The sequence below is a fragment of the Bactrocera neohumeralis genome, chromosome 3, assembly GCF_024586455.1.
Source record: "Bactrocera neohumeralis isolate Rockhampton chromosome 3, APGP_CSIRO_Bneo_wtdbg2-racon-allhic-juicebox.fasta_v2, whole genome shotgun sequence".
Lineage (NCBI taxonomy): Eukaryota > Metazoa > Arthropoda > Insecta > Diptera > Tephritidae > Bactrocera > Bactrocera neohumeralis.
The window spans coordinates 71,608,281-71,635,306 of record NC_065920.1 but is presented as its reverse complement, the minus strand read 5'-3'; the positions used below and the strand labels follow the sequence as shown (position 1 = coordinate 71,635,306).

Genomic DNA, 27,026 nt, shown 5'->3' with positions numbered 1-27,026 from the left:
CCTTTCTGAAATACCCAGAACAGGCTACATTTAGTTTGTATTCATATACACAGGGTTTTCCAATAAGAGCTATATGATTTCTTTCTACAATGGACCAGATTATCACCATGTGCCAAATCTTAGAGAAGGCCGGTGAAAGGAAGATCGCCGAATACCTACTCTTCGTCGATTTTAAAGCAGCTTTCGACAGCACGAAAAGGAGCTGAACCGTAAAACTAATACGGCTGTGTAAACTGACGTCGATCAATACCAAAAACTCCGTCAGGATCGGGAAGGACCTCTCCGAGCAGTTAGATATGAAACAAAGTTTCAGACGAGGCGACTTCCTATCGTGCGACTTCTTCAATCCACTCCTAAAGAAAATAATTCGAGTTGCAGAGCTGAATAGAGAAGGTATAATCTTCTAACTATAAGAGTGTACAGCTGCTGCCGTACGTCGATGATATTCATATCATTGGTCTCAACACACGCACCGTTAGCTCTGATTTCCCTAGACTGAATAAGTAAGCTAAGCAAATAGGTCTGGCAAGACGAAATATCGCCTGTTATCAAACAAGTAGTCGCCGCATTCCACGTCACTGTTGACAGTCACAATTTCGAAGTTGTATATAAATATCTCGGAACCAGTATTAACAGCAACAACAATGTCAGGCTCAAAATGCAACGCAGAATAACTCTTGTCAACAGGTGCTACTTCGGACTGAGTAGGTAATTGAGAAGTAAAGTTCTCGCTCGGCGAACAAAGACACCATTCTTTAAGTCAGTCATTATTCCCGTCCTGCTATAAACATCTGATGAATCGGTGTTACGAGTTTTCGAGAGAAAGGTCCTGCGGAAGATTTATGGTACATTGCGCATTGGCAACGGCAAATACCGCATTCGATGTACGAGATATACAACGAAAATGACATAGTTTAGCGAAATAAGAGACAGTGGCTATGCCAGCTTGACCATGTGTCCGAATGGATGAAAATACTCCATCTGGCTACATTGGAATCTCCAATTGGCACCAAACAGCGAAAAGGAAAAACGACACTTAGAAATCATATCATCCTCATTGGAAAACCCGAAACATAATTTAAACCAGAATATTTTATTCTCTGAAACAAGTTTCCAGAGACACTTCTCCGAGTAAAATTCTAAACGAAATCTTATGCTCTCTCATTGGCCTCTGTTAATTTAAATTTAACTTCGGCTTACCAACAAAACTATGTGTAATGTCATCTTATGTACAGTTACTAGCCAAAACTTACAAAAAATTCTTTAGTAACACCAAAACTCGTTCACATTTTCTTTCATGAAGTCGCGCCAGCTTTTTACGTGAGTAATTAGTGCGGCAAAGAAATTGAAATTGAATTTTATTTTCACAAACTTTTTCCAAATAAAATTTGCAATTAGCCAAAAGCATTTGCCACTTTTTACATTTCTTGGCAAAACTAGCGCAGAAATGGTTAATAGATTGGCACATTTATCATTTTGCGAAAATTTGCCAAATGCATGCGAAACTAAAGGGTAAAAATGAAAAATTTATTTTTCTAATTTATTTACCGACAAGTTTTCATTCACACCAAAACAAAGTTTAGCGCAAAATCTCCGTATATTCCGCCAGCGTTACGCTCTCACTCACATACTACTTAAAATTACATTTTTCTAATGAAAGGAAATCAAGCGAAACTTTTGCAAGTTGCACATTTGGACGACGACGACGGCGAATCTCAAGAAGCACGAGCAAGCGCCATTTGCTTGCCACCAAAACTAAAGTGGCAAGTTCGTTACTTGTTTGCTTTTGGTGAAACTTTCTGCCCGAAGCTAATCTGTACCGCAAACATGGCCGCAGCCAAGCCACCGTTGCCACGCTGATAGCCACACCGAGACGCACACGATTGGCGCAAATCTATTTGCGGAAGCCTGTGGAATGTGCTTTTGGGTAATGGACCTCGAAAGTTTGTGCAACCACTACATGCTAGATTTCGTCTTACCGCACTTGCTGGCGCTATTGACAATAAGGTGTTAAATGTTGAAATGTCAAATTTTTTTTATTTTTTTTTTATTTTTTTTTATTTTTTTTATTTTTTTTTATTTTTATTTTTAAATTTTTTTTAATTTTTTTTATATTTTTTTTTATTTTTTTTTTATTTTTTTTTTTTTATTTTATTTTTTTATTATTTTTGTTAAATATTCCATATGTTTTGTCATTTCTCATTGCAAATAAACTCAATAAACTTTTCATTCCATTAATTTTTCCCAAATCCCGAAAGCACCTATCGTTGATGCTAACCCCCCAACCCTTTCCATTTCCCTGAAAATAACAATTTTATGTCATTCCTTCTGAGTTTTTTAATTGGCCTAATCTTTGCTTTCGCTTTAACTCTTCACTGACACTTGCTTGTTGCTCTTCTCTACACTTCTTGCTCTTGTCTTCTCTTCTTGCTCTAAGTTTAATATAACCATTCATTCCTCTACATTTGCTTAACATTTAACACCACTATCATCTATCTCTCTCCACTCTAACGCCTTCACTGTAATTCTAGTGTAGCTGTCGCTGGAGAGCGCGCGTCAGTTAAACTTCTGTGAAAAGTTTAGAAGTTTTTACTTAATTCATTTCAAGTGAAATAAATAAAGCAGATAATCGGCGAGAGTAACTATTTTGCTGAAGATAAGCATGAAATTGCTTAAGAAAAGAGAAGAAAATAAAAGAAGAATGAATTTTTACTTCATTTAAAGCGATTTATAAGTTTTGAGGTTAGTTGTGGTTAAATTAGTAATAAGTGAGGTTAGGTTATATAAAGTTTATTGGATTTGGTTAGATTTGCACGGTAGATAATGAGTAGATTTGAGGAAATAAAGATTTGTTTACGAAAAATGCGAGTTGTAATAGCTTCTTCTTCTTTTTTACGAAACATCCCCTCCGCAGAGTTGTGCGCTGGGTTTGGGACCCGCCACGTAAAAAATCATACCAATGAAAAGGAACAACAAGCCTCGTTGTAATAGCTTATATGAGGTAAATTTTAGTTAGTTTGTGGTTATAAACGAAAGTAATAAGCTGGAGTCTTTATAAAATATCTCGACTAGGCAGACGATATGTGTAATGACACATAGCTCTGCTCATATGAAAAGAAACAAGTTGCAGTGCAAGTAACTGCATTATTAATAACAGCAGAACTATCATCTTGTATACCCAAAACTCGTATCAACAAAACCTACTTTGTACCCAAACCTTCCTAGTCCATAGCATAGAACTCGAAAATGTGAAAACCTTTCGTTACTTTTGCAATAATATACTTGCAAACTGAGAATCAAAGAAAGACATCTGCAACCTTATAAAATAGGTCAAGCAGACTTTCGGCGTATTCACTGTGGTCTGCTGCTCCTCGATTAATCCGAGGCGTATCAAAATAAAAATATTCAACTCAACTTTAACTTCACATGGAATATACAATCCTGTCCCATTTAATATCCAAAACTGCAAGTTTACAGAAACAGAGATTCAGATTCCTTCTCTTTATACTCCGAATTTTCCTGGCTCGTCTCTAACACATACTTATGGTCACGCACAAACCAAATACATCTTTTGACCGATATTCTCAAACGAAAATATCGATGACTTGGGTTCTCTGATTCTCAAAAGAAGATGAGGATGGCTCGGCATGTTCTGTGACCAACTCCAGACGCAATTATCCGAAACGATATCGACTGGAATCTAGCGTCTTAAAGGCCCACCCGCACTAACCTGGTGTGGAAATTTGGACATTGAATTATCTGAGGCTCAAAAAAGTTGAAATCAAATCAAGACGCTAGTACAAGTATCTCTCTGAAGGTTGAAAAACGCACATGGTTCAAACTATACAGAACCTCAAATTAATTAAGCTCTAAACCGCCAAATGTTCAAACATATCATTCCACATTTTACATGGTGTTGGCCGCTGGTTTTGCTCCTTCTTCTTTCGTATACGTATGCAGTCAATAATATTTTTCCACAAACACTACAAGAGCTTATCTCGTAAACAACTTACACTGTAGGAAACTCTGGCTGGCACAATGCATAGTAAGGGTTGGGATATTCTGGTAAGCCAAGAACCTGCACTTGACTTGACACAACTGAGTCTGTGGCCTCACTAACGATACTACTTTCAGAGTCTCATGCCGGCCAAGTACTTAAAAGGCGTTGCCTTGCCAATACGGGACAACATACTCCATTGTTACCTTGGTGCCGTGCTCTTGACTTTCCGTGCAGTCTACTAAGTACTGTGAGCTCTATTCTGCATGCATGAGCTGATACTAGTCTGTGATGCTCCAGTCCCTTTCGTCGAGTGAGGAACTTGGTGTATTTTTGATCTACTGCCATCGCAATTTTAAGTTCCTTGCGTTGCTGCTGTCTGGACCGTCGTATAAATAATGCATATGTTTACCAATCTTACTCTTGTTAATCTCCTCTACTATCTCGCTACCAGGTCGCGAAGAAGTTCATTCAGCCGCATACTCTCTGCGACACTCTCCACTGCAGCCTTTTTACCAGGACACTTTTGGCCTGATGATGCATTAGATGCTAGCTCAACGGCTTTCCGAATAGGAAAAAGTGTGCTTGAAATATACTGCAGTGGTCCAAGGGTTTAAAAGACTACCTATGCGTAACTCTTAACAGTATATTCCCACACTAACTCCGTCTCCCATTATACTGCTAGGTGCTGTTGAGACAATGTGATCCTCATTTGGAAACAGGGATCCAAGGGCCTTTATCGTGCATCCACAGACTGCTGTGCAGTCAATTAGCAGATGTTCTGTTTCAGGATCCATGTCGCAGAACCAACAATTTGCGCAAGAAGCTAGGCTATATACATAAGTGTTTCTTGAGCTTGCTATGGCCAGTGTAGAAGAGTAGCCTGAGTTTGTTCCATTGGGAGATTGATTACATATTAAAACCTGCTAAGCTTGTAACCATACCTTAGCCATTTGGCAGACATGGAGTATTTGGCAAAAATACTCTCTGCCAATCTTTCACCCTTGAGGAGCAGCTCCCTTATGCTATGGCGATTAACCGCAATAGGTCCCATCATGTTGGTGGATGCTGCGGAGCGGGGTAGTTCATCAACTGTGACTTCTGCTCCAATTCCCTCCCACCTTTTCTAGCCGTCGGTGCACCACTGAATTTTACTTTCCGTAAACAGTAGCTCTCGAGACCGGAATCATTCCATTCAGCCTTGCTGCTAAGGGTAACCTTGAACTTCTGGTTGAAGCTTACTCTTTCGGTAATGCTGTCTCTTGGGATTTTCTCTACTTAAAGTCCTTCATACGCTGGTATGAGTATATCTTACCTCTGCCAAACCCTACTGCTGTTATTTGAAGCAGTATGTGTTTAGCTACCTGACCGATTACCTGGTGAAGTGATGTGAACTCAAGCATGACTTCAAGTACTGTCATCGGGCATTTGCGCATGGCAACCGACATGTGGATTTTCGCAAGTCGTTGCAGCTTCGATATTTGGAGCACTGCCGAAGTCTGTGAATCCCAAGCCACCGGCTCATACGTGATTTTCGCACGATCATGGTGTAAAACCACTTGTCAATCTTTGGCTTGCAGCCCCAGGATTTACAAGCAATTCAATTGCACATCATAAATGCTTTAGAAGCTTTGAATAGAGTTAAGGCCACCATATATAAAATATAATTACTCGTAATATCTTTCCTAAAGGGTACGCAATTATATGAAGCACTAGATTAGTCGAGTTTATTTCATTTACTGCGCACACAATCTCTGTTGGCGATTCATGGCATTGAATGTTTGGTTCGCAACTGCCACTTAAGAATTATATGTATGGAGCTATTGCTTCGTTGTTGCAAATTGCAGAGAACGTGGTGCTTGCCATTGGCTACTATTTCACTAAAACCCTGTGAGAAGAAATACTATCAAAAATTCATACATTTTGTTCCTGATCTATTTCGAAAAATTCCCTACTTTTTTTAAGAAAAAATAAATAAACTTCAAATTTAATGGGGAATATTTATTATCATTGGAAAGAGCATTTTTTGGCATTTATTTTTTGTAGATTATCTCTTTCAAATGTTGAACGCGGCTACGTCTCAGATGATCCATCCGTTGAGTGCAATTTTCGATGACTCTTTCGATCATTTCGACTGGTAACTGGCGAATGATAGGCGGGATGTTTTTCTCCCAGGCGTGAATCGAAGCAGAAATGTCCATATAAGCTTTATACTTTACATATCTCCATAGGTATAAGTCTAAACGGTGTGATATTACACGATTTTGGTGGCTCACTATCAACCCTAGTACTCTGAACCTGAGAAGAAATCCTGTTGCAACCGCCTTAAATAATATTTTTAGCTCTTTAGCAGCCGAGCAATCTTCTGTTACAAGTTTGCTGAATTCGGCTTAAAACTTGAAGCGGAACTTTTCACCACCTTTATATTAGAACTCTGCTGGAAATATTTATATCAAAGTCTGCTGAAAATATTGCAAATATACTCAAGTTAGGTGATATGGCTGATCACAGTCAAGCGCGCCAAATAAAAACTGCTGGAAATGAGCACAAAGTGAGACAAGAAACAAACCAATATTTTCCTACTGGGTTACTTACGGTACAGCAACACACACCCTGCCGACGCAACACATACAAGGATCACACTCATATAGCACATGGCAGTTTATGTGTTTTTCTCTGGTAAGCTTATAATTCCCGTCTATTGACATTTCTCATTCTGCCGTGAAAAGTCATTTCGCAGAATTTGTTGGCTGCAAGAATTTTTCATTTCAAAAATTTCCTGATATGAGTGGGTCTAAAGAAATTGAGGCAATTAACGGCTCTATGAGTGTGGTAATTCATACAAAATGGTTTAGTGCTATTTGTAAGCCCAGCTTGCAGTTGTATTAGAGTTTCTTTGAAAACTCATTAAGTAGCCTTTTTCGCGTCATAGAAACTATTCAACGACCGAGTGTATGATTTACCAGCGAAAGAGAGCATGACTTCGCGGAATTTATTTGCTTTTTAATTGCAAACTCTTTGTATAAATGTGATTCTTTGGAAAATCAGATTTTGAATGACGATATTTTATACTTAGTAATGTGTGAGAGGGATTAATGCAATATTATTTTAAGTTGATTTAGAAAGTGTCAAGGGAAAATATTTATACAAAACAAGTTTATTACATAATACCCGGAAAGTATAATTTTTGCAATAAATTAATTTTCCAGTGTAATTTGATTTCCTTAGTAATGCAGTTTCCGCTTAAAAATATGTTGTTTTTATGTGCTATTCATATTTTCAAATATTATAAAAATACCATATTGTGTTCACTGCTCATTAAGGGGTTACATGCGTTTCCTCTGGTAAAATTAGACTTTTAAAAAATTTTTTCTTATGAAATATTTTATTCGAAACAAACACAATTAACATAGAAATTTTCCGGTGACCCCTTGGAAAAAAGATGCGCCCGCGTTGGCAGGATAACTCCTTACAGGATCATCTAAAGTGAAAAAATACATGTTTTAGTTAAAGCTTTAACTTAGAACTTGGACGAAGAAAAAAACTGAAAATTGGATTTTTGGCAGACATTTTTACAAAAAAAAAAATGAAAATTTCTCGGCATTTTTTTTTCAAAAATCGTAATCGAAAAAAATTCTTCGGCCAAGTCTTTAAGAACTGTATCTCAAAAGCCTGTGTACAATTTCACGAAGATCGGTTGAGTAATTCTCAAGAAATCTTGCCAACCGACTTCAAAAACACAGAAAAACGCTTTTAAAGGCGGCGCACTTAGCCCAGCCAGCCTCGAACGCACAAGTTCTCAAGGCTGTATATCGGAAACCATTATTCTCATGAACTTGAAAATTTAGGAAAATATTCTAGAGGTGTTTTAGAATTTAAAAATCGATCTTCTCAAGCCCGTAAACCCATGTGACCCCTTAATGGAGAATGTAGCTGTTTCGTTTTTCGAAAACTAAGAATGGTTACGAAAATAAAATATATGGGTAGAGGGTGCGAAGAAATGAAATATCTAATGCTCATATATTTGAGTACATTCTCCTAAGATTTGTAGTTGATCCGACAACTGGTTTCGGAGATATTCCATCTTTATTCTTAATAATAATAAGTTTTTTCGTTTTTCGTATCTGTGAATCTTCCTCGCCACCTGCCCCTCGAGCTTGACAACAGGAACGTGATAATACAAAAATTTTCAAAACGAATCAGTGAATATTAAAGAATATTAAATTCTGCAAGGGTGCACTATTTCTGTTATGGAGTTAGTCATAGACGGGAAAGAAATGACAAATTTAAATAAATTTTTGCCAGTAAAATAGTTTATTTTATAAAAGTATGTAAAAACATAACATCATTAATCAGAGTTTCGACTTAACTTGACAGAAATTAAAAAAAGAATTATAATTTAAAAAAGTGGCTGTTTGTGTTGATCCAATTCGAACCGAAGCTTCTTGAACTGACCATGACTTATTCATGGAGATTCATCTAAAATTAATCGGACGAAAAAATTAATTTTATTAAGAGATAATCTAGTGTCTGAAAGAAGCTTTTTCTTTATAAGTATTAATAAGATTCCGGCCTTAGAAATTTTTCTTCAGAGTTTCAAGAAAAAGCCAAAAATTAATTCTTTAAAAAAATTTAAACAAAAGCCTTCGATGAAGCAACATTTTTCATGTTTTCAAAACGGATGTCTCACGAAAATGTGATCAAAAGTGGAAACTGATGCATTGTCTAGACGACGGTCTGTAAAGAAGCAATGGCAAAGAAAATCAAAATGCGATGGACTGATTGACCTTTGCACCCAGCTGCAAAAGTCCTGTCTAAAAGGTTAGATCGGAAATATAGAAAATTCATACTGGCACGCGATAAAAAAAGGAACAAGATTGTAGGAACATGATATTGATCAGTTCTAGAACATGATAGCAATGGATAATCTCTTAAGATGACTTTAAACAGGCTTTCAGCAGGTTGACACGTGACTTCTGCTTCACAGTTCTAGAAGACTGCATGGAATGTAAGGAGCCAGACGACAGGGAGCAATGGATAATCTCTTAAGAACTTGTGCGACTTTGACAAGGCTAAGCTTTCAGCATTTGGGGGCGCCACAGTATGACACGTCTTCGAGCTGCAATGGTTAAATAACGACTCTCGAACGTTCCAGAAAATTATTTGTCGTATTTGTCATATTTTCAGAGAATATTTCTAAAATATTATATTTTAAGAAAATGAAAAAAAAAAATATTTTTGGAAAATGCGGACTACTTTTAACCACTTACATCAAATGAATTTTCAAAACAAAAAAAAAACTCTTATTTTCTTTATAAACATATAAAAAGTATAGAAAACAAGATGTGGCTAGAAAAATATATTATTTGAAACTGAGCAATTTTCGAAGATAATTAGAGCTTTTTATAAGCTTTTCGATGCTTTTTTTTAAGATGTATCGCTACTCTACTATTTCTGACGAATTTCGCAAACTGAGCAATTAAGGAGTTATGTATGTGTGTTTTGTAATTAAAAAAGCAAAAAAAATATTTATTTTTTTTTTATTTTATTTTTTTTTATTTATCTATAACTTTTTTTTTATTTTTTTTTATTTATTTTTTTTTTTTAATATCATGGTATGTCTAGAATATTAACCCCAAATTTCATAGCAATCGCAATAAAAGTGTGAAAGATACAACCATTGGGAGAGCGTCCTGTCAGGCCTTTAGTCTTTAATCATTGTTTTCTTTAAAAATGGTTTACAAAGTCGATGGTTGCAATTTTTCAGAAACTAGTGAAGCGATTTTGTTGCATTTTTTCACGGTTGTTCTAAACAGAATGACATTGTGATTGACAAAGCATTTTGGTTTTCGATTACAACTAGTTTTTTCTATGCAATTTGTGGTCAAAATTATACCTAAAATGAAACTCTTTGCAACTTTGCCAACTGTTATTCATATTTTTCCAAATCCCTCAATTAATTACAACATACTATATATACTTTACTCATCTACTAACCGATGAAATCAGATTTTTTGATTTTATATGAATCCTTCGTCTGTTATGCTGACTACCATGAGGAGACGATTTTGGGCGGTACCTCTGCAAACTAGCTGCCAATGGCGGAATTTCCAAAAAAAATTTAATGAATTTTTCACGATATATTATTCAAATTGTTGATCTTTGAATGCTCAAAAGTTGTTATAAATAAATACATTTTTTATGTGAAAGAAAATTGGTGAAAATATTGATTTCCTTGACTGAAAGCGCTCGATTAATAGACAGTGCCTATTAAAAGACGACAAAAAAAACTTTTTCTAATTTTAGATTTCAAACTTCTAAGAACGTAGAATATACTTGTAGAGAATTAAAATAAAAATGTTATATATAAGCAAATTTGAGATATTTACTCCTTTCTCCCTACTTTATACTTAATGCTATTAAAACTCTTACGTTTTCTCTATTTTTTCATTTAAACATGTCTTGGACCGACAACATGACAGTACGAAGGCAGTCAGGTGGGTTTTGAACTCAGAAAAAACAAATTGATACAAATTTGATTGATAGAATTTATATTTTAATATTTGACTGCTTGAAATTGATAGGAACTAAGATTATGACAGTTTTATTATATTAGTTTTATGACGTCATGAGGGTTGGTAGGAGCAATTGATTGCGTTGGCAGTTTTTGAGTTCGTTTCAATAACGATTGTGCCACAATCTTGTCGCTATCATTTGGAGATTATATAACATGTAGAAAATTTGAAAAACTCTTTGCTTATACCAAATGAAATTTCTTTTTCTAAAAAAGTTCAATATTTTCAATAACAACGAATGCCTTACCTAAACCTCATTTCAGGTTTCACTGGACTCCGAACGGCCCATTGTATCGGCTTGCCGCAACGGCAGCAATAACAACGGCAATGGCAGTAGCGGTGGCATCAGTGGCGGCAGCATGAATAGCACACATAAAAGCAGTTTTATGCAACATCATCATCATACATCGGCGCATCCGCATCCGCATCAGCGAGCGCGCGTCGCACACATGTCGCACTCGTCGAATAATGTGTTGCGCGCCAGACGCGGCGTGGTGCGCATGCTCATCATTTTCGTATTAACCTTTGCGCTGTGCAATCTGCCATATCATGCGCGCAAAATGTGGCAATACTGGTGAGTGCTACTTACTTACATACTTGTATATATAAATATTTTCTTCATACATGCTAAACACATATACAAAATGCCGCAGCGCTTGTCAAAGTGTGCGAAAATTATGCAACAAAACACTTTTGCGGTTCATTTAGCAGAATTTGGGCAAGTTTCTTATTTTTCTGCTTGATGATAATGCGAAATTTATGCGCTGCACTGCTTGGTAAAGTGGAATATAATATTCCGCAGCTTGTTTATATGTCTATGTGCATTTTGGTTGCAGATAAAAATGCTAATGCAGACAAATTGCTGTGCGCACGCTAACAAGTTTGCAACTTCTAACAAGTCAGCTTTAGCTTGATTAATGAATTCTTAGAGTTTTTGCGACATGTTTCCAGGACATATTGAATATTATGAAGGAGAAACTGCGACATTCGCTGATTACAGTTAATTTTTGGCTTAAAAAGTCGTAGCGCTGCTCGAGGTTGACAAGTGAACTTGTAGAGATTTAAGCTTACTGAAATACTTCCACTGAAATGATAATAATTACATCTACATCTTCAGAAAGTTCTAGGCGATAGGGCGCCTCTAAAAACCTAAAGTCTTGTACAATTATCTTAAATATATGAGGGATTGAGTAGAGAAGAATTCATTATCAAATAGAAGGTTTTATTGTTTTTTTAGTATACTTAAAATGCACCGAATTCGGTTAAGTATGTACCGCCTTTCCATTTTGAGGGTAATTTCATAATGCCACTCTCACAAAAAACCGTCCGAATCGTTCTTCTGAGATGAACTTTTCATCTGCAAAATCATGTGCCATAAACTACCAGTAATCACTTGGTGCCAGTTATGGACTGTAAACTGGATGCATAACAACACCTAACCAAGTTCTAGGAGCTTCTTTTGAATCACTATGATATATGTAGCTTTGTGTTGTTCTGCAGGAATACAGTTATATTTCTATTGGCCAAAGTTGGCCTTCAAACGCTCCATTTCCTGACAGTACAAGACTGAATAAACAGTTTGGTAGTAGATAAACTGTGCATAGTAGATGATTGCCTGTCAATCCCATCAAAGGCAAAACAAAATGTTTCTAACGGTAAATTTAGCTTGACCAATACTTGCGCAAAATTTACCATGACCGTTTTAACTTGTAAGATACACACTTTTCATCACCAGTAAACATTTGCTTTAAAAATGAACCGTTCCTGTTGCGATTTATTACCTTTTCGCAGATGGAAATTCGTTCCACGTCGCTTTTGTGTTAACTCGTGTGGTACCTATGTATATATAGAAAACCAGTTTGTTTCAGCCTTTCCATATTTTCTGAATCAAGCAATCACAACGCTGTCTGAGAAGTATTTTTAGTACAAACTCTAACTCATCTTTCTAAGGACCGAATGCACTCATAAAATCCGAGACAGAGATCACTGAAGCAATCAATTGATAAAATAATGGCTCTTTACTAGATCGCATACCTATGTACATACATATGAAAAGTTCTAGTCGACTGTTGCGCTATATTAAAAGTACTAATTTTGGGAGGGAAAAGTGCTCTCGTCTGGAAAAATCTTGTCTAAATAGTTATTAAAATTTGATGTTCTCGTACTATTTCAGTTTTGGTTAGAAAGTTCTTTGGAACTAGTATTAGATGTGATCTTTTTCTGATTAGCCTGATGTAACACTACAGAGAATCTATATACTAACAATATATACTATCACAAATAAGGGAAGTATAAAAATATTTAAAATATATTTAATTCTCCACCAACGGTTTAATATATGTATATATTAAGTTTTTAATTTAAAAGTTTTTTTTCTTAAATAATAAAAAGTTTTCATTCTCCATATTTAAAAAACAAGAAAAACAACGGTTTAATAGAGTATTTTTTTCTTAGATAAAAACTTTAGGAAATAATATATACCAAATTTCGTGAATATACTAAATTATTTTTATTATTTACTTTCTCAAGCTTCTTGAAGAGAAAATTTTTTTCTTAAATAATACAGACAGACGGACGGAAAAGACGTAGACAAACATGGCTAAATCGACTCAGCTCGACATACTGATCATTTATATATATACTTTATAGGGTCTCCGACGATTCCTTGTGGGTGTTACAAACTTCGTGACAAACTTAATATACCCTGTTCAGGGTATAAAAATGTATGCTAAGCTTCATGTAAATTATCTTATCAGAACATATTGAGAAGACCTCAAAGAAAAAATTGTTTCGAAAAACTTCGTATCAATAATCCTTTAGGGAGATGGTTTGAAATATCTATGTAAACTATTGAATCAATTTGTTCAAATTTCAAAATGTGGAAACGCGCTTATTACTAAAAGTATGTATTACGCGAACACAGTTTTGGGTTTAGAATGGGACATAGAACACCTAAGAAATGCCATCGAATTGTTAAAATTAGCATGACTGCTTTCGAACGCAATCAATGCTGTGCAGGGGACTTTTTAGATTTTAAACAAGCATACGATAATTCGATATGGTATCCAGGGCTACTTTATAAAATTAAAAAAATGGCTTCCAGCGCCTTATTAACTACTTATAAAGTCATTTTTAAATGCCCGTCAATTTAATGTCAAAGAAAAAGGTGCACTTTCTGAATTATATTCGATTGATGCTGGACTTCCGCAAGGTAGCGTTTGGGGTCCCGTGTTATATATAATATTTACAGCTGACCTGCCGTCATCAATGATTTAGAAGTTGCAAGTTATGCTTATGATACGTCATTTATTGCCACAAGTTTTAACCATAGTGACACCTCACATCATTTACAAGAACAACTTAATATTGTCGAAAAATGGCTAAAGAATTGGAAAATAGAAGTAAATACACAGAAGTCCGTTCAAATAACGTTTACATTAAGATACAAAAATGTCCTTCTGTAACATTAAATGGCTCTACAGTACCTGAAAGTGAAACTGTCTTTATTTCGACAGAAGACTCATTTGGAAGATGCACAGAAAAGAGAAATTGAAGCAGCTCAAATTTAAAACAAGAAAAATGTACTGGCTTATAAGCTCGCGATCACTTAGTCTTGAAAATAAAATTCGACTCTACAAGTCAATCCTTAAACCCGTATGGACGTATGCAATGCAGTTATGGGGTACGGCGCTTACATCCAACATTGAAATCCTTCAGAAATATCATTCTAAGCCTTTAAGAAGCATTGTAAGTGCTCCTTGGTATATAAGCAACTTCGAAATCCACAAAGACTTAAATGTACCTTTTGTTAACGAGGAAATCAGCAAAGCATATCGAAGATACCTTGATAGACTTTCTAATCATGGAAATTTACCGGCAATAAATCTACGGGACAACAGTACACAGATGTTAGACGCTTAAAAAGAACTCAGATTTTGGACCTTCCATATAGATTTTAAGTTGTTTTAAGAATATTTTTTTTAGCAAATTATGTTATTGAAGAATATATTTTTAAAATTTATTGCTTGTCTTCAGATAGATTGCAAATAAAATATATATTTAAAAAAATAATAAAACTTACTCACGATATCAAACAAACATAATATCTACCAAAATCATTCTGCACCTACAATTTCGTGGCAAACTTGATACAGCCTGTATTTTGTAACATTCAAAAGGAAGCGTCGCAGCCTTATGAAGTGTATATATAAATCAATGATCAGATTGATGAGCTGAGTCGATTTAGCCATGCCCGTCTGTCGGTGTGTACGCGAACGAGTTTTTCAGGTTTTTTGATATCGTTCTGACATTATGCAGACGCTCTCAAGAAGCTGCTTATTTGTCGGAATCGCCGATAGCGGACCACTACAGCATATAGGTGCCGTAAAAATTGAAAGATCACAAGCGGGTCTTTGCAATTTTTTTTATTTCACCAGATATCTTCACTATCTTTAGCACAGAACATTGCCCCGTTTAAAATCGTGAATCTAGTATCCTTACTACCTTCATATATTTAATGTTTGCTAAATAACACCGAAACTAACACAAGTAGTCTGAGTTGTCTTCATTTTCAAATTATAATTATTAATCAGTTGCTTACTGTATTCAACGAAGCGTAGAAATGTGCAGCACACAACACTCATGAATGGGTTACATTGAGTATACCGAAAGTAAGAGCAACAAGCCGTGAGCGCAAAACAACCAACAAAACGGTATATAATTTTGCCAGCAGCCAAAGAGAAAACCGACTGAAATGAAACTGGTTGACAAAATAATTAATGAACTGTAAATAAAGACAACTGGCTGTAGTCGGAAAACAAGTGAGCAGGTGCAAATAACAACAACAAAAGTAGCAAACGAAAGGAGAAGGAGCGATTTGCGCTTCAACGCAACATAATGCATTCGACACGACGCCCAACTCAACGACGAGCAGCCGAAAATGCAGAAGTTGCAACATGCAACTGTTTTTGTTGTTGTTTGTTTCCGCTTTTTGTTGTTCCTTGTGGCGCGGAAGTGAACAAAAATTTCATTGGCGAAATGAATTCATGGCTGACTGACTAAGTGCGCTACTTCGTATAAATGAGCGTATAAATAAATAAATGAGCGAATGAATGAGTGCACGAATGGGAGGATGAAAGAAATGTTGCGCGACAAATGAAAATTTGCAGCGTTTTACTTACTTTTGTTCGTAAGCTGGGCACGGTGCTGAGCAGGGTGATGTATGGCGTACAAGTTTTTAATTTCCAGCTGAAAAATTGTAGAATTTTTTATTTTCAGTTTCATTAACCATTTAATGAGGATTTAAGCAACCAAAATTAGACGTGGAAGAAAGCGAAATTCAAGCGAGAATACAAATAAAAAGTTTATTTTTCGTGAGTGAATTTTTTACGGCAAGTAGTGGGGGTTAACAAAAAATACTTTCCGGCAAATGAGCAGCTTCTTGAAAAGAAACAGATACGTGTAAAATTTCCTACCGATAACTCAAAAACTGGAGTTCTAGTTCGCATATAAGCAGACTGAGAGACAGACGAACCTGACTAAACCGACTTAGCTTGTCATTCTTATTATTTATTTTTTATTTTATATGCTCTAAGATGTTCACGGCAATGTCTCTTGGTACCCTATTCATTTTTCTTCATTTTATCGTCATCATTTACGCGGCTATAGCCGAGTTAACAACAGCGCGCCAATCGTGTCTTCTATTAGCAATTTGTCGCCAATTCGAGATGCCAACTGCAGCCAGGTCCTTCTCCACTTGGTCCTTCCAACGGAGTGGAGGTCTTCCTTTTCCTCTGCTTCTCCCGGTGGGTACCGCGTCGAATACTTTCAGAGCTGGTGTGTTTTCATCCATTCGGACGACATGACCTAGCCAGCGTAGTACCGTATATCTCGCACAGCTCATCCGTTCATCGGCTGCGGTATTCGCCATTGCCACTGCGCAAAGTATCTACAATAAATCGTCCACAGAACCTTTTCTGTTGAAAACTCGTAATAGAAGGGCGCGGATGATGAGTGACTTGTAGAGTTTGGTCAGTGTGCGTCGAGAGAGAACTTTACTCCTCAAATGCCTACTCAGTCCGAAGTAGCACCTGTTGGCAAGAAATATTCTGCTATGGATTTCGAGGCTGACATTGTTGTTGCTGTTATTACTGGTTTGGACTGTCAACAGTGACATGTCATGCCAAGTCTCGAATACGACGATTGTTTGTTTGATGACAGGAGATATTTCGTCTTGCCCTCGTTCACCACCAGACCTATATGCTTTGCTTCCTTATTCAGTCTGGAGAAAGCAGATCTAACGGGCGAATGTTGTGGCCACTGATATCAATATCATCAGCAGTTGTACACTCCTGTAGAAGATTTATTTTTTCTGTTCAGCTCTGTAGCTTTAATTATTTTCTCCAGCAGTAGATTGAAGGAGTCGCCTTATATGAAACCTCGTTTAGTATCGAACGGCTCGGACAGGTCCCTCCCGATCTTGACGCATTTTTTGCTATTGCTCAACGTCAGATTACACAGCCTTATTAGTTTTGCGGGAATACCGAATTCAGATATCGCGGCATAAAGGCACCGACAAAGAGGTGGCGCATGTCGATAACGGGTCTTTTCACGGGTCCTTTCCAAGATTTGGCGCATGGTGAATATCTAAAGCCAAACTGTTAAGGTAGTTGACGGTGGGTTTTAATCTTTCACACAACACGTTCGATGAAACCTCAGTTTAGTTTTTGAAATTTGTAAGAAAATAAATTTTTTTAGGTTAAGAATTGCCAATTTTCGTAGAAAAATCCTCTATATGCGAAATAAAATAATTGTCATATTTCAAACGTTCCCTCCTATATTTATTAATAAATTCTAAACCAATTTACATACTCGAAAAAGCTACCCGTTCACTTTTTACCAAACTTTATGGCTAAAAATATTCTCAGTGCACTTATTTATGCACCCTACCGCTGAAGTACAAGTACACTGGCTCAAAAGGTATATATACTTTTAATTCTTTTTCAGACTTTCTGAGAGACTTTTGAACGAAACTCTGCCGTTGTAAATATTCGTACATATTCATGTATCTACAAGTATATGGAGAACGAGTTTACACAGTCCTTACTTGTCAACGTTTTTTAATTTTTTTTTTCGCCTCCATTCGTTCTTCATTTCGCGTGCATTTCGTATGTATTTATTCACCTCTCATTGCTTTTGATTATTTTAACTCTTTTATCCATTCATTTATTCGTTTATTAGTGTTTGTTTGTCGCTTTTCGGCCTGCCTTTCGGTGGATTCACACCTGAGTAATTGGATTTAATTACCCAGTAATTTCATGCAATTAAGCTTCAAGTGTGGGTTGTCATTGACAGCAGTTGGTTCGGCGCTCACACTTTGACATTTGAAATTTTCCTACAAACTATGTGAGTGTTTTTGTGTTAAGATGACGTGATTTTGACTGTGTTATGTAGGGAAATAGGATGGAAGTGCAGTTTTCACTATCTTTCATTTCTTTCTTTTTTACATTTCATTCGCATAAATCGGGGTACAAGTCTTTAAATGTGAATTTGAAACCTTCCTTCAGAGAGCCTTTTCTCTCTCGGTTATTTTGTGCTTCCAGCTTTAGTGTCAGGTAGCACTAAATGTCAAATTTCTAGATGAAATTACGACCCTTGGAATAAGAATGTTATAATAAAGTGAATTCTTTGGAAAAGTTGTCGATAGCATCCTCATCTTATGGAACAAATGAGTTCTTATCAATAAGGCTCATTTTGAAAACTTCAACAAGATTTGCAGATGATCAAAAACTAGTCTGGTTAACTGTCATCTCAGCTTCATTTCGGAGGCACCTCTTCAATATAGGATTACCTTCCTTTTTGAACTACAAAGACAATCACTAGAATCTTCTGAAAAATTCTGTAATATTAAGCCAGATAGTCTTAAGGATCTCTAAAGAAGCATCTTTGAACGATAATATTCTAACACGTCCCGTAAGATGGCGTTCGAATCGGCCTGCGGATCTTTTAAGGGTTGACAATGTTCTGAAGTTGATAGTGCTTTGATTGATAATGTTCTGAAAGGCCCCATAAGATGAGATCCATTACGACCTAGGGAGAAAGTAAGAGAGAAAGGAACTTTCGATTGAGAATCATCCAAAACTTTGGATAAGCATTGATTTCAAAATTTAAGAAAGAAAACATTTGTACTTCAAAGTTTGACTTATAAAAATGTACATTCACCTGTATAAGGAACACCTTTTTCAAATAATTTTTTTTTTCTTTCCAGAAATGCTAAAACCTCCAAGCATTTCTTAATTCCTTCAAATTCCAAGTACTTTCGAAAATTATTCCGCTTAACCTTAAAGTTGAATCTTTCAGTTGTTGGAAAAAGAGGGGAGCAAAAAGCACAAATTCATATGCTCTTGGCTAAGTCACCTTGTCCAACATATCCACTCTAACGCACAAACACAGTTATTTCGTACACTTCCACACAAAATGCTGCATAATTGTTAAGTTTTCAGGTGTGCTTAGGAAAAAGTGTATTTTGAGGACATTTGAGATTTGAAGTAAATTATAGAAAAACGCACTTTAGTGCCATTGCGTCTAACTTGGAAATTGCTGGGGAGCAGAGCATAGCGGCAAGTGGGTCCAGTAAGCATGTGAGCGTGGACATTAGAAGGATAGAGAGAGAGAGTGCAGGTGTATGTGGCATTGAGTAAAGTGAAAATGCAAAAATAGAAATCTGAAAATCTTTGGGAATTGGGACGGCATCACTGCAAAAAAGAAGGGAGTTGTAAGATTTGTATATACACGGGTAAGCTTATACTGAATTTTGTGTTATGTTCTTATGCTGTGAATTTAAGGCTGTAATGAGTCGAATTGCCATTTACATTTTGCTGTCTGTTTTGGTTGTATTTAACGCTGGTTAAGGGCATTTAAAGAGGAAGTAAAAGAAGAAGAGCATTTAAAATTTTCAGCTATTTATTTTAATATTCTCTTTACTCTAGAAAATAGTTAGGAAATTTTAGGAGTAAAAATGTGGCGAAATTTTTTTATTTTGTATGTAGAGACCATCCGATCAAATTTGAGCCGGACTAAATACATTTTGATACAAATTTTTAGTCTCGCCTTCAAAAACTGTTTCTTACTCAAGACTCAATAAAAGCATGCCAATTTTCCACAGAAGCCTCGGGGTTTCTTTCATTGCCTTCAGCGACTTTTTGTTTTTTCTTTGGTTTCGGCTCATTTCTAGAGCGCTATTCGCTAGTTTGTAGAACACTTCCGCCGTCATGTTCGTAAACCCACGTCTCGTCACATGCAATGAACTCGTTTTCCATGTAGATACCACCTGATCAAATTTGAACTGGACGAATTGCCCCCAGTGTGTTTAGCGGCTCTTTTTATTTTCGGTTTCGGTGATTTGTGGAACACTTCCGCCGTCATATTCATAAACCCACGTCTAGTCAGCAAGTGCATGACTGTAGTGCATTCAGCTACGTTGCCAAGTATCTATTTTGCAACTCTAAATCGTTCCTTCAAAAGATTCAGGTCTTTTAATACGAGACCAGTATTGGCATGCTTCATACCCAAAACATAACTAAAGCACTAACCAAAACTTTAACCAAAAAATTAATCAAAACATGTGTTGATCCATGGTTGATGCAAAGATTTTCTGATATCTCTTTGACGCCAACCCGACGACATATGTATATTTCATATGATATAGAAAATGGTAAACAATAAAAAACTCAATTTCGGTTTTTTTGATGATCTGTTTAACTTGTTGTTTACTGCCGATCCCACGACAGTCGAGTCCAAGCTATCGGAACGAACCCGGATTTTTATCCGGTCAAGGACTGTCAACTCAACGCCCTTCTTCGAAGTTACTTCAGGAATGACAATTTCTCTTCTCTTAGCCAAAGCTGTCTGCTTTTGAGCGGTTGCTTCCTTCAGAAGATCTAGTCATTGTCAGTATCGGTTCGATTTATGAGTTTGGCAAGACCTTCAGAGAGCAGAGTGTGCTGGACACACCAATCGAGACCTATTTTTTATCCTTATCTTAGCTAATCTTGAAAAAAAGATTGTAACGAGTACCTAATCCACTTTGAAATGGTAAAAATTAGATAAATTGTCATCGAGGTCATCCAGCGGTAAGCCCATGAAACGTGCTGTTTGGCGGGGTTGGACCATAGGGAGAGTGGTGTCAGATATGTGGGAACCCATTGCATGCTGAGTAATGTTTAATATGTCAGTGTCGTTTCTGGATAATTAGGATTTTAATCTACTACAGTATCCAGAACGAATCTGCGCAAGAGTCACCCTCGATTGTTGTGGCATCTCTAGCTCTTCGTCTAAAATAAGTGTTAGTTTGACGCCATTCACTGAATGGAAGAATGTGAAGGTGTTGATGGTTAAACTGTAAATGGCGGTCGGTGCATGTCTGAAGTTAGTTGGGTCCGAAGTCTGGTCGGCGTCTTGTCTTATGCCGTCGACGTAGTTGAGCAAGGACCTCTTGATGCTAATAACGTTTCTTTGTTTTTTCCTCATGTGCGGCCGGCTAGCGACTTGAGTATTTTAACGAATTTCAATTCTAAAATCTTACGATTATTGACAACATCGATGGAGATATAGCCGTTTACGTTTGAGCACATGCCATCAATTCTATTGCCCAACGTCATTATTATCTGTGGTGGTTGAGGGAATTTCGAGATGTAGAAGTCAACCAGCAATGGGGCGAGGACCAATTCCCACAACAGTCGGTTCTACGTTACCGGAATTGACCCGGATTTTATCCGGCCAAGTACTGTACTTTCAGAGATCTCACCTTGTTTGGATTGGTTTTTTAGAACGTAACTAGATCGCATCTAATACCAGAGCTAAACTTTCTTCTTTGAACTTTCGGTACTTATTAGTATTATGCCATATTTATAAAGTCCAAAAGCGTCGAGAGAATTCTTAATGACAATTTGTAGTTCGCTGAACTATAATTCTTATATAGTTAAACTACTAGAACGAGAACGATATATAGATATATCTTTAACTAAAGGTTTACCTAAACCACAAGCGGTAGGCTCCAAAATATAATAGCTTCAACTTTAGAAGACAAAAAGTCGTCAAAGAAATGTGGGCATATGCCTTAAAGTGAATCAAATATACTGACCACGATGTCCCAAAAAGTAAGAAGTGAAATTAAAGCATGAACTAAAACCCTCTTTGTGCTTTCCGGTACCACGAAACCAGAAGTCAGTATAAAGCAAAAGAAGAAATAAATACCACACTAAACTAACGCTTGACCTTTTGATAAGATCACGTAACTTTTAATTCTATATAACACATACGAAGTTCATGCAACCACGTTGCACCCACACACAACTCAACTAAATGCAAGGTGACTTACTAAGCTAAACTCACTTTAAATGTACGTGAGCGTTTGTTGCGTGACGCAATAACTTCGGTTGAGTGTGTGTGTGTGTGTGAGAGAAAAATGTTGCAAGTTGTTTATTTCATTTGCCGAAAGTGGAAAGTGACTCTGGCTAAGAATTCTATTTCCACAAAAACTTTTTTAGCATGGAATGAAAAGCAAAGCTGGTCGAAGAGAGTGCGTTGCGGCGGTGGGTGACTTTTTGCGTGACTATTTGGTTATTTTTAGAGTGACATCAAGCTAAAATGTGCTGTGTATTTTGAATGAGTGTATTTTGAATGAATTTGAAAGAGTATTTGGTTATACTGAGTGTTATTGAGAAAATAAAATACCTGCATTGGTTTTTTTTTTTATTTATTTTTTGTGGGATGACGCTCCACTGTGAAGATGAATCTCTTACGAATACTCCTATAACGAGCCGTATGAATGCATAGTTGCATTTGAATACCAAAGACAACTTCGTTACTTAAGCTGAGGAGCTGGTTGGCCCTTGAACTTGCTTTCAGAAGATATGCAAATCAGTGTGTGAATTTACTATTTTGAAGGTGGATTTTAGATTTGTTGATAGTGGATAGAGCGCTTTTATTTTTCACCAAGTCATTTTCGCGCATATGCAGGGAGCCCATCTTTTATGTCAGTATATATTGGGTAGTCGAAAAAGTCGTTTCGTATTTCTAATCAAGCTTCTCACCTTTCCAACCCTAAATGGCATGACACAATATGATTGGTAGCACTGGAGATATGCGACTGCAACGAAATCTATTGACAAAATACGAAAATACTTTTTCGACTACCATGAATATATTAAATGACTTAGGAAAAAATGATATTTTTATTTAATTTAGCCATTTATAGTTTATTTGAAAAATTCTTTGAATACGGCAGCAAATGAGTACTGTTTGCTGCTTTTAACTTATTGGGCAGTACAGCGAAAAACTCAGCATTAGAGTGCTTCAAAAAAAATTTTTGATTTTTTTTTTCAACTCTTACCCCCTCAAATGTTAGTAATTGACAAACAAAAAATCCTCTCCCAAGGCAGGCGCTGTAGCTTAACTCTAAGGGGTCGCTATGTTTTTTTTTAGGTTCCCATACATTTTACATAGGAATTTTCGTTTTTTCATTCAAACTAAAATTTCACCAACTAATTTTCGTTTCTCAAAAATAACCATCACATATTCAGAAAGTTCACTTTTCAAACTTTAAAAATTTCTGCGACAAAGTTTGATTATCTGAATTAGACGATTAAACATAGTGATTTGAAATTTGGAATTTTTTCAATAAAAATAAAAAAAGTTTCTGAGAATAATAATTTTGTCGCGGGAATATTTAAATCGATATTTCTGCGAAACGAGTTGGTGAAATTTTAATTTGAATGAAAAAACGAAAATTCATATGTTAAATGTATGGGAACCTAAAAAAAACATAGCAACCTTAGAGTTAAGCTACAGCGATACTGACTTTTTTTGTTTGTCAACCTAACATTTGAAGAGGTAAGAGTTGAAAAAAAAATTCAAAAAATTATTTTTAAGCACCCTACTCAGCAAACATGTTTTCCTGAAGCTCATGAATTCTACGAGGACTTCTTGAGTATGCTTTGCTTTGAATTTAGCATAACAAAACTTTGCCACAGAGATGAATTAGGCTTTCCGTTTCTGGTACCAGATACTGTTGGACCGTATTCTAAGCGAAGTGTACAGTAATATCCCTTTATACTGAAACAAATTCAAAATTTTTTCAAAATGCACCACAAAATGGTTCCGCGTAAAACAAAAATGCTGAATGAGCGACTTCTGAGTTTGGGGCAATACTCTGTCTCTCTCTTTCTCTCTGATAGCTTCAATCAGTTTGTTCTAGCATTTGGGTCGTTAAAAAACTGTATTTTGACGATTTCTTACAGTTCCATAGCAATTTCGATATGAACTTTGAATCACGTATACATGACGATTCATGATGACAATTAAGGTATCTACCCACCTTATTCGGTTTTGTTATGTGAGGTTTGATTAAGAAGTCCCGTAAAACTGATCATAAGGACACTCATAAAATGACGAACGTTTTGCGCCAATCACAAAATTGTTGAGGAGTCCAATGTTAGCTTATATTTTCTGATTCGCCTATGGTATGGCTACATAGGTATTTCAACGCAAGCAGGGTCCATAGTTACAGTGCTAAAACGCAAGATGTCAAGGGGATCCAACTCATTCCTGTTGTGAGCGAAGTAAGAGAACCCCTATTGCTAGCTCATTGGCTATGCACTCTCCAGCGATGCCGCTAGGACAAGGCACCCAATCAAATTTGATAATGAAGTAATTTGATGTCAAGTTAGTTGTGATGTTCTAATGAGGTTAGACACTTCTTGACGCTAGTATTGCCGCTCTGCTGTCGTAGTTAATACTCACCGCCCTGACTGAAGCTGCACTTTAATATATATACTTGTAGGAAGTAAAATCATCCAAAACCATCAGTAAAAAGATCAGTCCGTCTTTTCTCCAGCGACTTCTCCCGTCCGCATATCCCTCATTGGTATGTGTGTGGAGAAAAAGCCATCAACAGTCTAAGTTTTCAATTGTGTAATTAAAGAAGAAGAGAATGTCAGCTTGTCTCATTTGATGTGTTAAATTTATTTAATGGATACATATCGATCTATGTAGGATATAGCAAATTCCTGTCAGCAAAGCATATTATCCGCAACACGATCACGCAACTTGAGACTCAGCATTCATTGAGATATTCGACCGAATAGATCACGTCCAGCACGCAGTGAAAAAAATATAGCAGCCATAGCTGAGAGTGTACACGAAGACCGGTCGCAGCAACTCGGACCGACTTATGGAATAATTTTGCGCATTTTACGTTGAGATCTTAAATTGAAAGCCTATAAAATACAGACGTTTTCTAGCTAAATTGTTTTCCGCGATGGGGCCCATTTCTGGCCCAATGGGTAGGTAAACAAGGGAAATTTCCGCATTTGGGTCAAACAGAAACCTGACGAGATTCAAGAGTTGCTATTCCATCCATAAAAACAATGGTTTGGTGCCGTTTGTAGGCCAGTGGAATCATAGGTCCATATTTCTTCAAAAATGATGCCGGTGAGAACGTAACCGACTATTTGATGCCTGAGATTGAAGCTCGCGATCTCGGCGACATTTGGCTTCAAAAAGACGGCGTCACTTCCAACATCAGTCAATTGATGTATTGACACTTCGCTGAGCAGATAATTTCATGTTTTGGGTCGGTCGATAAGCCACCAAGATCTTATGAAATTACACCGTTAAACTTTTTCCTGCGATGATAAAAATTCTGAATCTAAAAATTCACATTTTATATTCAATAGCTATATGTTCGTGCTATAAAAAACTATGGCAGTGCGAATTTGTGAGGTGCAACTTTGAGTAGAACTTTCTATTGCTTTTAGCGTATGTGATTGCGCATCTGTATGCGTGTGTGCAATTCTGCAACATTTTACTTGCGAAATTGCATTTCGAAAGTATTTCATCGAACTTTTTGCAGCTGTCGTACATAAATTGCCAATGGCAAAGCAAACTTTTGATTTCTCACTTTGACAAAGAAATTATATATACTTCGCTTTCTTTCTTTTTGTGCTGAAATGGGTGAAGCAAGCTGATGACGCAAAATAAATAATTAAGTAACTTACGTCAGAATTTTGAAGGTGGTTCAACTAAAATATGGACCTTGTTTCAATGGTTCCAAATAGTTTTTTGCGCAATGTTTCGCTCTTGGACAATAAACACAATTACATGACGGTCGGACTCGAGGATTTCTATTATTTTAGCAATATTTTCATTGGTCTACCAGAGCATGGTGTTACTTTGACATCAAAGAGAGAAATGAGAAACTACGAGTGATTGCTGTTACAACAACAGAAATATTATTCAAATTTTCAGCAGCCTAGTTAAGCAGTTTAGATTAGGTTAGGCTAGATGGTTGATCAAAGATCGCACGAGAAGAACTCCTGTGTTAAGCAAGTTGTCTTCAGACAACTCTTCATTTTAAAGTCACTGGACTCCGATTATATTCATGAGTAAAAAAGATTGTTACATCTCAAAGTACCCTCTCATTCACCAGTAATCGTTGCGAAGGTCTGTAAAACTTTTACAGAATCTTCACAGAATACGACGTACGATCGTAAGAAATTATGATACATCTCATATCGAGTGGATATTTCTTTTATAGTGTTTCGGTGGTGTTTCCACCACATACACATATCATAACGATCGGTTGCAATACCGGTTTTTTGTAATAATATAATTGTAAATCAAAAGAACTTGATCTGTCGGCGAACTGCTTTGATTCTATATCAAAACCGTGGAGACAGCTAATTGTTTATTCAACCAGTCCGTTGATCGAAGATTTTTTAAAGCACTTATGGTCACTAATTATTTGGGTAGGGTAGAAAGCCAGATCCCCATCTTGTGTATCTATCCACAAATGTGTGTCCGGAATTAGTCTGTGAATGCACAGTCCTTTGGATGAAGATTGCCACCGTTGCTGCCACATTGCGATGCTTTTGATTTTCTCCTATATTTTTGCTGCGGTAGACGTCTCTGATAAGTTGTATAGTCGCGGGAATTCGTCTCCCTGAATGTCAAACGGCGCCACACTGGCTAACACCGTTGACCGAAGATATTGTATGATATGCAATATGTTTCAGTCTCAATCTATCGAAAGCTGGACAGCCGGATTTCGTGGAAGCTTTGTTTTCGCTGTTTATGCCGGTTTTAGTGCAGACTAACTGGTCTTAAGTTCACTACTTATCAGATCTGACATATTTGTGTTTACTGCGGAAATATTTCATCTTATCATATTACTTTTATGTTCAATGGGTGAATTATGCTCATTCGTATAAGGCAAAAGCAAACTTTAAGAGGTATATATTGAAACTCCAGTATTTTTCAACGTCTACAGCCAGAATTTGAGCATGGAAACATAAACTCAAAAAAAAAAAAACTAACATGGTGACAAAAATGTACCCGGATATGTGAAAAGTGATGCTCATTGTATCATTAATCGGTTCCGGAAGGGCAGAATGCCA

General features: G+C 36.5%; 1 protein-coding gene across 1 annotated transcript in view; it reads left to right on the top strand.

The window, feature by feature from the left end:
• LOC126753021 (trissin receptor) overlaps positions 1 to 27,026 on the top strand; it is a 226,987-nt gene that overhangs the window by 198,075 nt on the left and 1,886 nt on the right. Inside the window, exons 9-10 of the mRNA XM_050464113.1 lie at positions 10,480 to 10,494; positions 10,836 to 11,146. Coding sequence (XP_050320070.1) covers positions 10,480 to 10,494; positions 10,836 to 11,146 — 326 coding nt within the window. The remainder of the gene's footprint in view (positions 1 to 10,479; positions 10,495 to 10,835; positions 11,147 to 27,026) is intronic.